Source organism: Dendrobium catenatum, unplaced genomic scaffold (genome assembly GCF_001605985.2).
Source record: "Dendrobium catenatum unplaced genomic scaffold, ASM160598v2 fragScaff_scaffold_1482, whole genome shotgun sequence".
Classification (NCBI taxonomy): Eukaryota; Viridiplantae; Streptophyta; class Magnoliopsida; order Asparagales; family Orchidaceae; genus Dendrobium; species Dendrobium catenatum.
This window is the reverse complement of record NW_021319944.1, coordinates 2,323,666-2,339,558: the sequence shown is the minus strand read 5'-3', so window position 1 is coordinate 2,339,558 and position 15,893 is coordinate 2,323,666. Positions and strand designations below refer to the sequence as shown.

General features: G+C 34.0%; 1 protein-coding gene across 2 annotated transcripts in view; it reads left to right on the top strand.

The window, feature by feature from the left end:
- Nucleotides 1–512: 512 nt before the first annotated feature.
- Nucleotides 513–15,893, top strand: part of LOC110115779 (probable mitochondrial import inner membrane translocase subunit TIM21) — a 44,286-nt gene continuing 28,905 nt past the window's right edge. The window contains exons 1-5 of one of the 2 annotated variants that reach the window (XM_020849144.1): nt 513–740; nt 7,477–7,593; nt 10,798–11,120; nt 11,259–11,318; nt 11,399–11,417. In XM_020849144.1, coding sequence (XP_020704803.1) covers nt 10,986–11,120; nt 11,259–11,318; nt 11,399–11,417 — 214 coding nt within the window. In that variant the 5' untranslated portion in view covers nt 513–740; nt 7,477–7,593; nt 10,798–10,985. The remainder of the gene's footprint in view (nt 741–7,476; nt 7,594–10,797; nt 11,121–11,258; nt 11,319–11,398; nt 11,418–15,893) is intronic. The other variant, XM_020849143.1, reaches the window with a different exon arrangement.

Below are 15,893 nucleotides of genomic sequence, written 5' to 3'. Positions count from 1 at the left end.
TTCGACGACGTCAGATTGGAAATCACAACGGGAGCTCGCTCGCTGCGAAGGTAACCATCTTTCTCCACAATAAGGCCGCCGTGCGAGAAGCATTCGCTCGCAAGTGCATAAATCTCGTAGTTCGTATATCCCTTAAATCCGTAAGTGCGGTATTTACGATCGATTCGGATTTACTGCTCGCTCTTAAAACGTTTGACAGGGTTTACGAACTATAAATTTAAAAATAAATTTATAATTAAAAATAAAAATTAATGTGTTATAAATTTAATAACATATTAAGTACAAATTACTCATTAATTATTATTTACACTATTAATTAAATATTTAATAATACAAACATATTAAGTTATATTAATTAAGCTAATTCTATTAATATTTAATTACTAATTGTACAATTAAGTTAAATTAGATAATAAATTTATGCACTAATTATACAATTAATTATTTTACTTATTTATTAATATTTTATATTAATTAAGTTAATAAATAATAACTTAGAGGCGTCTAGGTTTGCCTTTCATCTTCTCTTTTAGTCGTTGCTGTTAGGCTTCGTTGCTTCGCAGGAGGTTGTTGCTGTTAGGCTTCGTTGCTTCGCAGGAGGTGTAGAGATTGCATGCGTCGCTTCTTCGTTTCCTTCGTGACTGTTCAACTTCGCTCCTTCGACGTCTGTCCCTTCCCGTCGGATCGGAAATTTCTACATTTTGATCGGAAGCAAGAACGGGAGCTCGCTGGCTGTGAAGGTAACTTTCTCCCTTTGGCGCGCTTCTTCCGATAAATCCCGTCGGATTTAATAAATCCGGCTACCCCTCGGATTTATTAAATCCCGGATTTAAGCCCTAAATCCGTAAATCCGGGATTTGCCGAATCCCGGGATTTAACGCCCGCACAAAAACTGTTTGGCTGGATTTAGCGTAAATCCGACTTAAATCCCGCTGTAAATCCGATACCAAACAGCCCCGAAGGTTGTTGGCATATTGCGGCAAAGATCGATAGCCATTCCAAGTCCGAGTTCTACTGGTCCTGTAAGCTTTCGTGCTCCACTCGGTCCCCATCTTTACAGTTTCCTTCACTTGTTGGCAAGCTCTGCACAACGTTGGCACCGTCTGTCATTGCTTCCTTTTGTTGGATCAGTGGAGTCTATAGCTTCCTTTTTTCTTCGTATAAGTGCGATGGCAGGACTGGTGAGCGTGTGCTGTGCGCTCGTCGGTACCTATTTTCCTCTTTTTTGAGTCTAGTACTTGTTCGTATTTTATTAAATGCTTGAATTTCTTTTGTAGCGTTCATTCCACTTTTAGGGGCTACTTAGCAACTTGTAGGATTTAGCAAATCCTATAAATCCAGATTTAGAAAATCCTAGGTATGTTTAATCCTGAAATCTGTTTGGTATTATAATTGTTAAATCCTATTCAATCTTATGAAACTATTTGGTAACCTAATCCAAGATTTAGGATGGTTGATTCATTTAAAAATAAAATTTAATGTGTTTTGAATTTAATTTGCGTGTTAAGTACGAGTTGCTTAAATTTATGTACAAAACATCGCTTATAGTTTTGGAATTTAAGATAAAGCTGCAAAAATTAAAAAATAAAGTAAATCATTATTCTAGAATTATATGAGAGCATTAAAGAATAATAACAAAAATATTTTTAAGAGTAAAATTTTAGATCTTAAGATATTGTCTGTGCAGGAAGCTAATGTCATATGAGAAAAAATAACTAGTGATATTAAGAATGTTGAAAAAGATGTGCTTGGAGTATCAAAGGAAAAAACTACTAATAGTAAAAATAGTTGGTGGTTGAATGAAAAACTGCAAAAAAAGATATAAAATAAAAAGATTTGTTATAAAAATTAGTGTAACTGTAAAAATTCTGATAATTGAGAAACACGTAAGGATTCTAAGAAAGTAATTTGCAACGTGAAGATTTTAGCTTTTAATGATTTATATAATAGATTGAATACTAAGAATGACGAAAGATATATATATATATATATATATGAGTTAGCTAAACAAAGAGATAAGAGTAGTAATGATTCAGTTCAAGTGAAATGTATTAAGGATGAATATCAACAAATGCTTTTATATTAGAAAAGAATATTCAACAAAGGTGGATGAGATATTTTACTAAAATTTTAAATGAAGATTATGAGATTGCGATTGACTTTAGTGACCTTAGCACCTTTAATGACCAAAAAACAATAAATTTGGATTTATGTCGGGTGCAGATTTACAACGTCTATTTTTTTTTCTATTTTGCAGGATTTAGCGTAAATTCAGCATAAATCCTAATTAAAATCGGCTACCAAACATCCCCCTATTGTTTGGCAACAATTAGGATTTAATAAATTCGATAAATTCGTATTTATCAAATCTTCAGGGTGTTAAATTTTGAAAACTGCTTGGCAAAAGAGATATTAAATCCTATGAAATTATTTGACAACGTAACTCAGGATTTAAAGCCCAAATAATAAGGCATGTGATGCATGTTAAATACTAAATTGAAAATTAGTTTTGTAAAGACTGTATACTTCTAAATCAACCTTGAGCATTTATCCCTATAAATATTGATTTTGATGAGGTTGCAAGACTTCTTAATCAAACATGAAAAATCATATTTCACACAACTAAAATGATAGTTTGTGTAATAAGTGTCTAAAATATGTTCATGGTCTATTAAGAAGTGGTTAAGAAGTATTTGAAAGTATCGTTAGTTTTTTTTATTGTGCCATAATCACACATTGTTGTCCTTTTTGCTTTTGATGTTTAATTCATGTTAGTTATGTATGATGTGTAAGATGGTGAAACGACTCTCTAGAAAAGTTTGTGCTTGATTTCACCTCATTTATGTCCTTTTTAAAATTTTATTAATTCATGTTATGGTACGAGATAAAATGGAATATTACCAAATAATATAGGGGTTGTTTGTTTGTAAGCATTAAGAATATATTGATTTTCAAAATGTAGAGTAAAATAAATGTTGTTTATTCAACAAACTCAAATTTTATTGATAGCTAGTAAAGTAAATGCAAATAACTTATTTTTCTTGTTTGTTTCAGTGTAAAGTGCAAAGAATGAAGTTTCATCATATACATTGGGAAGATTACTTGCTCGGAACTTTATATAAAACTTTATCACTATATATAAATGAATACTTTTCTCAAAATAAAAAAATAGTAAGTGCTAACATCCATATCATTAATAACCAAAAGTTTCAATTATAAATAAAAGTTATAGTGACTTCGACATTAGAGAAACATAAATTTATAGAAAAGTAGAAGAATTACTTTAAATTTTATTATATACAAAGTGTGAAGGTATATATGAATTTATCCATAAGTCTTACAATGGAAATATTTATAAAAAAGAAAAAAAGTTCGCAAGAGGTGCTGATAGTTAGAAGAGGAACAAGAGGCACACATATTGTAATCTAAGATTCATAAGAGGATTGATCTAAGAGTTAAAACCCTTTATCCATTTACTTGAAGATTCGTACTAAGATTGGTTAACTTTTGGGTCCCATGATTATTTAATCTTCCATTCACCCGAACCCGACCCGTTTCGGGTTCGGGTTGACCCTAACCCGAAATTTTCGGGTCGGGTTCGGGTCGGGTTTTCGGGTCGTGTCAAATATTGACACCCCTAGGTTTAAGAATCCTTTAGTAAGTTAATTTCCTATTTTCATATAAAGAGTGCAAATCAGCTCAAATTTTTGTTTTTCTTTTCTGAAATGTCTATTTATCTCTACATGCTTGGTACAATTATGAATTATCAGCAATGCTGATAACAAATTTAAAATCACATTATATCTTTATTGGCCATTCTCATTTTCGTTTAAATTTTTTAAAATGATTTTAATCAACAAAAGCTTGTAGATTCATTGGGCAATAACTCTAAATTTAGATTCAACACTACATTTTGAAATAACATATTTTTTGCTCTATGTTAATGAGATTTCCTCTAAAAAATATACAATATTCAATTTTGGATCTTTTGCTCACTGTTGATCATGAATAGTTTGCATCATTATACCTTTCAATATATAAAACATCATCCTTTTTATAAAGAATTTCTTTACTAGGGCTTGATTTAATGCATCTAAGAATTTATAACTAGCTTGAAGGTGGCTCTTTGGGTTTGTACATGAATTGACTGATGAGACTCAATGCAAATGCAATGCTTGGATGGTTGTGAGATAAATAGACATTTTTTCCCCACTAATTTTTGATATCATCATATTTTATTTCTGTTACTTCTACGTCTTCATCCAATTTTGTCATGCTTTTGTCGAGGTTTAATGAGATTTGCAATTAGTTATTTTTGTTTCTTTTAGTAGTTTGATGATATGAACTCTTTGATCTCAAATTCTCCAGCAAGTTTTTTTCTTGAGAGATTTCTTTTCTCTAATATTATGACTTGTGACTGTTATAACATCAACATATATGATACAAATTGAGATTTTATTATATGTAGATTGTTTTATGAAGAGGGCATGCTCTTTTTTCTTTGTTTGCATTTAGCTTCATTCATGACTTTTGTGAATATGCCAAACTATACTCTCATAGATTGTCTAATGATATACAATGCATTTTTTAATTTACATACATATTTCCTTGTGTTGTCTCCTATTTTTAAGAATAAAGGTAGTGCATAAGAGTGTACGAATTATAATAGATTAATTAAGTTTGTGTCATACATTAAAACTATGGGAGAGAGTTATTGAGCATAGGTTACGATGTGATACTAATGTTTTTCAAAATTAATTTGGGTTTATGCCAGGTAGGTCTACTTTGGAAGCTATATATTTATTTAGAGGTTTGATGGAGAAGTATAGAGAGAATAAAGAGGATATGCATATGATATTTATTGATTTAGAGAAAACATATGGTAAATTCCAAGAGGTGCTCTGGAGTGTTCTAGAAAAAAAGGAGTTAATAATGCTTATATTTAAGTCATGAAGGATATGTATGATGATCTGTTACTTGTGTGCAAACACAAGGTGGCTTATTTCCTATTTCAGTTGAATTATATCAAGGATCAACTTTAAGCCCATATATTTTTGCCTTAGTCATGGATGTTCTTACCACACATTTGCAAGAGGATGTAACCTGGTGTATGCCTTAGTCATGGATATTCTTTTTGCCTTAGTCATGGAATTGGAGGTCAATCTTAGAGTCTTAAGGTTTTAATTTGAGTAGATCTAAAACAGAATACAATAACAACAACAACAACAACATCAAGCCTTTATCCCACTACGTGGGGTCGGCTACATGAATCCTTTTTCTCCATTGTGTCCTATTAAAGGTCAAATTCTCGTTTAAATCTAATAAAGAAAGGTTATTCATAATATTTTCTAACCAAGTCTTTTTAGGTCTACCCCTACCTTTCTTAACACAAGTCAAATCTAATACCTCTACTCTCCTAACCAGGTCATCAGAAGGCCGCTATTTTATGTGACCAAACCATCTAAGGCCACTCTCTCTAATCTTATCTTCTACTGGAGCTACTCCAACCTTTTCACGTATATGCTCATTCGTATCCTATCTCTAAGGGTAAAGCCACTCATCCACCTAAGCATCCTCATCTCTGCCACACTTAACAAAGAATTATGCTTCTCTTTTAATGGCCAACATTCGGCACAATAAAGCATTGCAGGCCTCACTACCATCTTATAGAATTTTCCCTTAAGTTTGAGGGGTACATTTCTATCACATAACAAGCCCGATGCATTCCTCCACTTCAACCATCCAACTTGAATTCTACTGATAATATCCCCATCTATTTCACCATCACTCTGAAAAATAGATCCAAGATATCTAAAATTTACTCTTATTAATGACTTGATGGCCCAAAGTCAACAATCCCCTCACTAGTCCTAATATACTAAATTAACTCCATTATTGCTTTTTGATTATTAAAGAAACTTTAGTCCTCTAATGTTTACCTCCATAATTCAAGTTTATTTCAACTCCTCCTGTCTTATCGAACAAGAAGAATATCATCAGCAAAAACATACATCAAGGTACATCCTCTTGCAAATGTCTAGTGAGAATGTATTTTCGTTGTAATTTTGTTTTGGGGGGGGTTTGTATCTTTGGGCGATTAAGTTATTAATAAGAGTATACATTTTAGATATCTTGGGTGAGGGTCTATTATTCAAAGTGATAGCGAAGTAAATGAAAATATTATTAGTAGAATTCAAGTTTGATGGTTGAAGTGGAGAAATATGTCGCTTGTTTGTGCTGTTGATAAAATACCTCTGCAACTTAAGGAAACATTCTATAATGGTGGTGGAACCTGCAATGGTTTTGGTGTAGAATTAATTGGCCTTTAAAGAGAAGCATAAAATTAAGTTAAGTGTTGTAAATATGAGGATGCTCAAGTGGATGAGTGGCTTCACTCATAGAGACAAAATGCGAAACGAGTATATATGTGAAAGTTTTGAAGTAGCTCTAGTGGCAGATAAGATTAGAGGAGCCGCCTTAGATGGTTTGGACATAAAATGCAGACCTTCCGATGACCCTGTTAGGAGAGTAAATGTATTGGATTGGGCCTATATTAAGAAATGTAAAGGTAAACCTAAAAAGATTTGACTAGAAAATATTAAAAATGACATTAAATTTATTAAATTTAAATGAGAATTTGACTCTTAACATATCACAATAGAGAAAAAAGATTCATGTAGCCAACCTCGCGTAGTGGGATAAAGGCTTGATGTTGTTGTATACTTATTTCTTTGTGAACGAACTATAAAATTTGGGTGGTGTATCCATATAAATTTCTTCAACATCCTCATGTAGAAGGCATTATTTACATCATACTGGTGCATGAACAATTATAATTGATTTTAATAGAAATTAAGATGCATATTGTATTCATTTTTGTAACAAGAGAAAACGAGAGCAAAAATTTCATGATAGTCAATTCTATAGGATTAAGTATATCGTTTAGCTACCACTCATTTTATCTCGTTTTAGGCTTCAATACGCTTTATATTCTACAGAAAAACAAATTATACTGTTTCTTTCTCTTTTGGTAGTTAACATTTTCTAAACTATAATTGTTTTTACAGAACATATATATCTTCTCTCATGATGTTCTTTCCAAGTGTCTCAAATAGAGTTTGTGGCATTATAATAGAATTAGACTTGATATTTGCAAGGAAGACTTTATGGGCAGGAGAAAAATTTTAGAAAGATATGTACTAGAGATTAGATTTATAGTGAAATGTGTAATGATGAGTTGATTATTATTACTTAAAAAATGGTTTTGAGTTTTGAGCTTTTTGGAGATTTTTGCTGAGCTTATTCCTTATTGTATAGATTTTAAGGGATATAGTGTCTGGATTTTTTAGAATTTGTATTGTAGGAATGTCAAGATAAAGGTAGATGTTTTATTAAACTTATCTTTTAGTTGAGAGTTCTCCCCTTAAATATCAATTTTTATGATCAAGTTTACTCTTATATTGTTTGTTAATGCAGATTTAGGAAATGCACCTAAAGATTTTTGGATCGGAAGTTGTTTGTGGAAAAGAATTTTGCTATATATTTTATAGCTCCTTTAAAGCCAATCACCCTTGAGTGTACTACATTGATTAGGTATGTATTGTCTTGATTGCTCTTCCCTAGTATCTTTAACCTTGTAGTTGTGGTCTTCAATAATTTTATGAATTGATAGAAGATTTACTGCAATATGAGGAATATTGTTATGCTTTTTGATGAATTAAGAAGGTTGGAGCACATTTGGAGTAGGTGTGAACTTGTTAAGAGAAGAAATGACAAGTGAGAAGAAACTTATTTTCATTTTCTGAAAAAATAATTACAACTTTTTGGAGCTATGTATAGGACTTTACATAACTGGTTTAATGGGGTTAATAGGGTGAGGTCGACTGCTATTTAGAAAACAGAAAATAAAATAAGAAAAAGGTTCAAGTGGGTTTGGTATGGTTCAGTTTTTCCTGGACCATGATAAACCATGGGCTGATGCCTGAACCTACAGATGTTGGGCCGAAAGCTTTTGTTGTGTTGAGGATAAGCTATTGTGGTTTGCTGATTTTCTGCAGCTGATTGTGTATGTTTTGTAAATGTTTCTTCCTTCCTCTTCGGTGATATACTATAACATTTGTAGTGTTGCCTTTAGCTTTTTCTTTTGAGTTTTTGATCCATTCTTCAACTTGTTTATGTATTATGTCTGTATATAAGGGAATATATTGTTGCCTAACAGTCCCGTCCCCATAAAGACAAATATTATCCTCAAGGTTAAGAGATGTAAAAGCAATAGAGAAGGCTAAAAAATTCTCCCAACTGGAGTCTTTCAGAGTAGTTAAAAGTACCCATTTGTGAGATTGTCCACAAAGTTAAATAATCCGGGATGCTAAAATTGCACTTGGTAGACTTAATGGCTGGTTTTTGTGAGTTAAAATCGGTAGACGTGAAAGCACAAAGATATTGTTCTATGTGCGTCTATTGAGTACCTTGTTATGGCCATCTGCTGAGGATGATAAACAATGCTATAATGGAATGTTGTATCACTTAAAGAAAAAAGGCGAAGCCAAAAATTGCTTAAAAATGCTTACCTATTTGATACTATTATTTTGGAGAGATGACCAATGACAATTAGAATAAAAGTGTAACATTGTGAATTTGGTAGATCCGTAATGAAATCCATAGACAAATCATCCCAAATTTGAGATGGTACAGAATGAGGAGAAAGGAGGCTAGCGGGTGCCATGGTAAAAGACTTGTTTTCCTGACAAATGAGACATTTACAGACAAATTTAAGATCTTTATGGAGTCCCGGCCAGTCAAAACTTGCAGTGAGCCTTTTTATACTTTCCAGGGTACTGCTGTGACTTGCAAAAGGTTTAAAGTGAAATTAAGTAAGTAAAGAATTTTTGAGAGCGATGCTTACTAATATAAATGTGGTTTTTAAAATAGAGAAGGTTATCCTTGATTTGATAATCCGTGGCGGATAATTTACCCTTTTCCAGTTATGAAATTTTGTCTTAGGGCAATGATGTTGAGTGCTAAATTTTGAGTCATAACTAAAACAAAGTCCTTTTTCACGACAAAATTGAATTTTCATAGGGTATAGCTTGTGGATAGGAAGGGAGGTGTTTGGCCAAGAGATATGGAGGGTTGGGGTGTGAGTTTTTGTTGGTGGTAGTGGGAAGAATTGTTTTCCTCCAATGTGTGGAGGGAAGTGCAAGGAAATCTTGAATTTTTGATTTGAACTAATGGATGAAGGGGCGGAGTCGAACGAGAGGGATGGAGTTGATCGAATTGTTGGAGGAAGCAGTGGACTCGAATGAGACAGACAGATGAACAAGATGGAGTGGGCGAACGAACAAGGGCACCAATTTTTTATGCTTCTTGATGAATTAGGAAGGTTGGGGCACCTTTGGAGTTGGTGCGAACTCCTTAACAGAAGAAATGAAATGAAATGAGAAGTGACAAGAAACATATTTTCATTTCCTGAAAAATAATTATATATATATATGTCGTATTGATTCACGTAAAGGATAAGCCTAGTAAAGTAGACCACGCTGTCTGGGTATCAAAAAAACATTAGTCACCCGGTTTAGGATTTCAGCACAAGTCATGCCAAAGGATGAATGAATATAGCGCCAGCAAAAGCCAAGTTATAGGCCTGGAACGAGCGCTACAGGAGAGTATCTCCAAAAAGTCTCACTTCAAAAAATAGAATGATTGGTTACAGCCATATTAACAGAAACTAGAGAATACATAGCCATGTAAGCCTGCCAACTTACTCCAAAACGTATCCAAATAGCCAGTGGAACTCCAAAGCATGCCCAAATTGCTGTAGGAACCACAGGATGTGAACTCAGCAACTGAACTGATATGTCCAATCACTTAAATCAAACCAAACGATAAGTTACCTTGACCAAAGAACAATAATTAGAGAGAGAGAGCATATCCCATTCTCATAGGCATCATCACCTACACGTTCAAAATTCCTTAACTGGAGAAATTACAATATAAAATCAAATTGAAAAATTGAAATTACTTAAGCTTAAATTGATCATTTATTTGCTCAACGTTTCTATGTATTTTAGCACAAACACAAAGATCCCCATTGCTACTGCTGAGAGTATGGTTGATTGGTCTTATGTTTTCTTTTCAGGTTAGATTATTATTAAAAATTGCTATGTGCACTTTCTAAAAAGTAAATTTGTTAAAATGCATTGTGTAAAAATTGTCTTAAGTTTTTGCACAACGGTATACACCCACTTTGCGGTAGGCAATCTCGTTGTAAAGCAGGCAAAAAATACTAAACCAAACGGGCTTAAGGTATTGTTCTGAGGAAGAGTTAATAGGGAATACAAAGGTGGAAATTCTTACCAAATTCTAAGAAAATTAGCGTCAAAATCCCCACAAAATGTCTGTTGAGGATTGCCCTTGGAGATAAGTAGTAAGCAAGAGTCCTCATCACGTCCTAGCTGAGTTTGGCAATTTGTCACAAAGATTTGCTAGATTTGAAATACACTGAATTTTAAGATTTGAATAATTAGATATGTAATGCTATATGTGTACTTATTCAATAATATTTATTTCTTTTCTTCTGCCCTAAGTTGTTGCTGGCCCAATCATAAAATGCAGTAATTTTTAATTGTTTGTCCTTCTTTTTTCTTGAATGACTTATTAGGTCTTCATTGCAGGCATGTCTGCGTCTGTCGCATAAATTGCTATATAAAGAGGATCTATTTATTATTGTACTGTCTCTAACTTAATTGGTATTCAGTAATGTAATCTTTTGATGTGTTGGTTGTTTGCATTTTTCAGAATTGTTTGTGAAGAAGCACACTTCAAATAGGTGCAAAAAGTACACGTGAAACTCACTCGCAAACTTGCCAACACAACTTCTTCAAAGCTGCCTCCTTTTGGACTTTTGGGTCACGTATCGCGCAGCTTCACCAATTTTTAAGAGAATAATCACATAATTTTTTTTATCCCTATCAGCCTCTAGGGCAATGCACCAATTCAAGAGCAAGGTGAGGGAATTAGGTTATTTGACTCAGTATAAAGCCTTCTTTTCCTCTTCTTGGGGATTAAGCTCAGCTGGTCTTTACCCAGAAAGCAGTAGGAGATTCGAGCCTCTAAAACGGGTACTGCTTCTGTAATTTTGATTCTGTAGTTTCTGCTTATTTTTATTACATTTCTTTAATTTTTTGAAGTGGTGCGTTGACCTCTTCTTTTTTCTTTTGTCATCAGAACTTAATTATTTAAGGATCCAATAATTGCAGGTGGTAGTGATCTCTGGTTATGGAAGTTGTTGTACTTCTACCACAAGAAGGATTGTAAAGGTGGGTACATAAAACTTGTGCGGTGTATTTGTGCTAGTTCTCCGCTCCTAATTCCTTGTCCCTGTTTTCTTTTGCTGTAGGATATAACGAAGGCAGAAGGTCAGTTTTCTTTATCATTCTTATAACTCTCCTTATCATATATGTTTCAATGTACACATTTTCTTTCTTCTGTCAATCATTTTTGAAATAGCCATAAATTTTTCCTAACAAAATTATAGCAAACGCACTTTCTTACTTTTTTTTTTTTAATTTTTATTTTGCCACTCCATAGGTGTCCTTGTGTGATCATAATATCATATAATTTGTTTTTCATTATTTGATTTTTTTCTTGAGCTGTATTAATTCCATAATGTGCTTAGTGAGTTATCATATAATATCTGTCCTTTTATGATCTGGGACGTATTTTCTTACTTACCGTATTTCTTTTTTTCTATGGTTTTGAAGTATCTGAGGATGGCAATAATATCTATTTATTTTATGCAGAAAACACATGAAAGGACTGCATTCAACTCTACCTCTATCATAAAGTTAATATTGAAATCAGCTATGCAGCAGCAGATGAAGTTAAATAATACAGCTAAAATTCTAAATTCAATTGACACCAAAGAAAACAAGAGATAATTGGATTAAATATGCTAAACTGCATCATAGTCCTTTGATCAACTAAGCAAATACGCACATGCATGTTGGTGGGCTATTCAGTGTTTACATCTGTCATGACCAAGCCTGGGGGCTTGGATACCGTGGTTGAAACAGATGCTCAGATGGAGTTCTCTCTCATTAACAACCTTTAATATATATCAAAAGAGCTACTAATTCATAGTATTCTTTCAAATCCAAAAATATAAAAATTTTAAAGTAAATACCTTTCTCTTATAGTGCAACATTGATAATATGCAAACTCCCTTCTCCCACTTATTAATTATTAAGCTTTTGCCCCAAAAATAATAACTACTCGGACAAGTCATTAACAAAATTCAGTTGGTACATCATATCTTTAAATTATAGTAATAAAAGGAATTTATAAGGCAACATGTTTGCTTGTTAAAATAAATAAATCAATATAAAGTTGTTTGGCAATTAATTCTATTTGAATATGACTGTTGACGTCCACTCAAAATAGAGAGAGAGAGAGAGAGAGAGAGAGAGAGAGAGAGAGAGAGAATATTTCTGCTGCTTGCTCAAATCCCACCCCTTGTTACAGTGTCCCATCTTGCGGTCTTGCAAATGGCACCAATTGTAGTCGTCCATCCTCGTGTGTGAAAATCCAGCCTCGTTCGCACTCCCGCTGTTGTTAAAATGACTACAAAATAGAGCTTTTGTCTTTTTTTTTCTCCCCATGTACAAGTCTCCTAATGCAATCAAAAATTTTGGGGAGGGGCCCAAGTTTTTGCTCACAAAAACACAAACAACTTCCTATATAAAAGAAGACACAAAATGCTAAAAAAGAAGTGATAACTTAGAAATTTTAGAACAAACTCTTACATTTCACATAAACGAACACTTTTATAAATAAAGACTTACAACTCTTAAAATTAAACGACTTACAAACAAAGACTCTAACAAGACACCCTAAACTTGCTTACTTTGAGAAGAGGGATACGGGTGAAGTGGTCACTTGCGGAGAGACGAAAGAGATTAGAAGCCGAGAAGAAGGGTGGAAAGATCTCGCAAGATTTCCTAGAGTAGAAGAGAAGAAGAAGTGGACAAAGCTCGCAAGCTTTTCCAACAAAACCCGCAGGTTTACATTTCCAAAAATCAATCACATAACATATTCCTAACAACCCAAAATATCTACTATTTATAGACATGAGAGGGGAATACAAATAGCCACAAAACATTATTTTAAAAGTTAATTAAATAGGGAATATGAAAAACCAACAGTCAATTCCAGGAAACAAAGCATCAAGCCACGGAAAAGCCCCCATACACTCACGGGAAACAGCCCAGCCAGGAACCGAAGAGGCAGCTGCAAGAACCAAGGAGCCAAGGCACGGAAATCCAAGAGCCAACCGTGGGACCCAAGGAGCCAAGGTACGGAAACCAAAGGAACAACAAATGGGGGAATGAATCTCAATTTATGAGCTAAAAAGGCTCTGTACTAGACATTCATGAGCTGATATCTAGTAGAGGAAAGCATTTATGAGCTTGAAACATAAGAAGATGCTCATTAATGAGCTGATTCAAGTAGAACTTACAAAATTTTTAACTCAACTTGTTTTGATCCATTCCTTGCCTACATCAGACTCCCCTTCTTGAGAACTCATCTCCCGATAAGTGGCTTTTGCTTTCTTCGGAGGAGGCAAGGACGGTGCATCCAGCTCTTGAATTTTTTTTTTCTTCAAATTTTTTGGCACTTGAGTGTAGCTGCACTTGAATCTTGAAAAGCTTGATCTGAATCGGGTCAAAAGAACTTTCTTGTGGCGAGGTCAATTGGTTTACTTTCTTGCTTGCTTTCCACTTGATGTTTATCCAACTTGACTTAGAAAGACACAAGATTTAAGACGCAAACCTAGGAAGACACAAAACAAGACTCACACACAACTATCATGACACATCTAGAACTCACAAACAAAACTTACATGACATCAAGACACACAAGATTTACAAGACTCACAAGACTTACACAATAAGACTTGACTTGACAAACCAAATTAAAATTCTAGGACTTTCTAACTTGCTCTGATACCAAATTAATGCAATCAAAAATTTTGGGGAGGGGCCCAAGTTTTTTATCACAAAAACACAAACAACTTCCTATATAAAAGAAGACACAAAATGCTTAAAAAGAAAGAGATAACTTAGAAATTTTAGAACAAACTCTTACATTTCACATAAATGAACACTTTTATAAATAAAGACTTACAACTCTTAAAATTAAACGTGATGCGGACATCGGCACGAAGATTTGGCGCATCTATCACAGGAGGCGTCGTAAATCGACGGCTCTAATTTAAATTGTCATTTATGAGTTATTTTATGAATTTTAGCTCTTATTTTATGTTATGTCCTGTTTTACCCCTATGTTAGTTTATTTGAATGTTGTGGCTCAAGGGGCAATTTTGTAATTTTTGATTTTTCTCATGTTGTGGCCCATATATAGGGCCTTAAGCTATTGTAATGATAATAAAGAATTGATATTAAAAATTGGTGTCTACACTTGTGTTCTTGTGAGAGAGCGTTAGTGAGATTCCTATGGAAATGAATCGGAGATTTCACCAGCCGCAGGAGGGGTCCGGGCTCGTGATTTGAAAGCCTCTTGGAAGAAGGGCAAAGCATCAATTCAAGTTCTTCGAAGAGTTCTGAGGCTCGCGGTTTTTATCTTCTATTTTGTCTTCTATCTCTTGTTTTTATTTTGTTCCTTTTTATTTCCCCTTCCCCATTGCCAACCTTAGTTTCCTCGTCCATCACACACCGCCGGCTCCCTAATCCGGTCCCCCCACCTTTTCCTTCTCCACCCCACGGCATACTCCCCAAACTCGAACCCATACTGCCGGCTCCACCTCATTAGCCGCCGGTCGAACCTTCCTCTCCACCCCCTTTGGATTTCCTAATTTGGTTGGGTTAATTTAGGGATTAATTTGAATTTAAATTATTCAAATTCAAATTTCAAATTCTTTCCTAATTTGGTTCATCTATTTTAGGAAAGTACTTAATTTAAATCAATTTGAATTTTAAATTCAAATTGGATTTATTTCATTACTTTCCTAACTCATTAAACCAAATTATGAAGCCTTGAATACTCTCATTAAATCCCTTCCCCTCACCATGCCGCCGGCCCCCTTGGTGGTCCCCTCTCCTTTAATGTTTCATTAAGGGACTTGATTGCATGCTTTTAAATTTTGGTAAGAGTTTCAAAATTTTAAATTCAACTAATTTGAAATTTGAATTCTTTTCTAATCTATCATTCTATTTTTGGAAAGTTATTTTAAATTCAATCAAATCAATTTATGAAATATTGGGATTTAAATCTACCTTTCCCTATTTACCTATCTCACATTAGCAGGCATTAATGATTTGTTCTAATACCTTTTCCCATTACTGCTGCCGCCCCCTCTCCCTTGGGATTTAGAATAGGAAACCTCTTCTACAACCAAGTCAGCCCCTTGGAAATTTTTTCCAAAAAAGAGATTCTTTTCCTTGGCCGAAAATTTCAAGGCCCCACTGCCATTATGCTTTACCAAATCCGGTTTCTGTTATGTCTGGAATTAATCCCGTGAGATTCAAAGCTCCAATCTTTAATTACTTCCTAATTCCCATCCCTGTTTAAGGAAGGTAATTGCAATTTCCCTTAATCTCAACCTAGCCGAGATTTCTTTTCACCCCTTGGCTCTAATTTATTTCCTAAATCTAGATAGTGGATTTATGAAATAAGAGCCCAATCCTTCTCAATCCCGCTGGCCATTTTTTTTTGTCACCCGTCTCTCCCGTCCCTCTCATAACTCCTCTCCTCCTTTACTTACCTTTGCTGGAACACCATAGCTCTTGCTGCAAGTCCTTCCTCCCCCACACATAGAGTTGGGATTCCTTTCAGATTTCTGAACGCAGAAAATCTGAAATATTTCAGAAATTGTT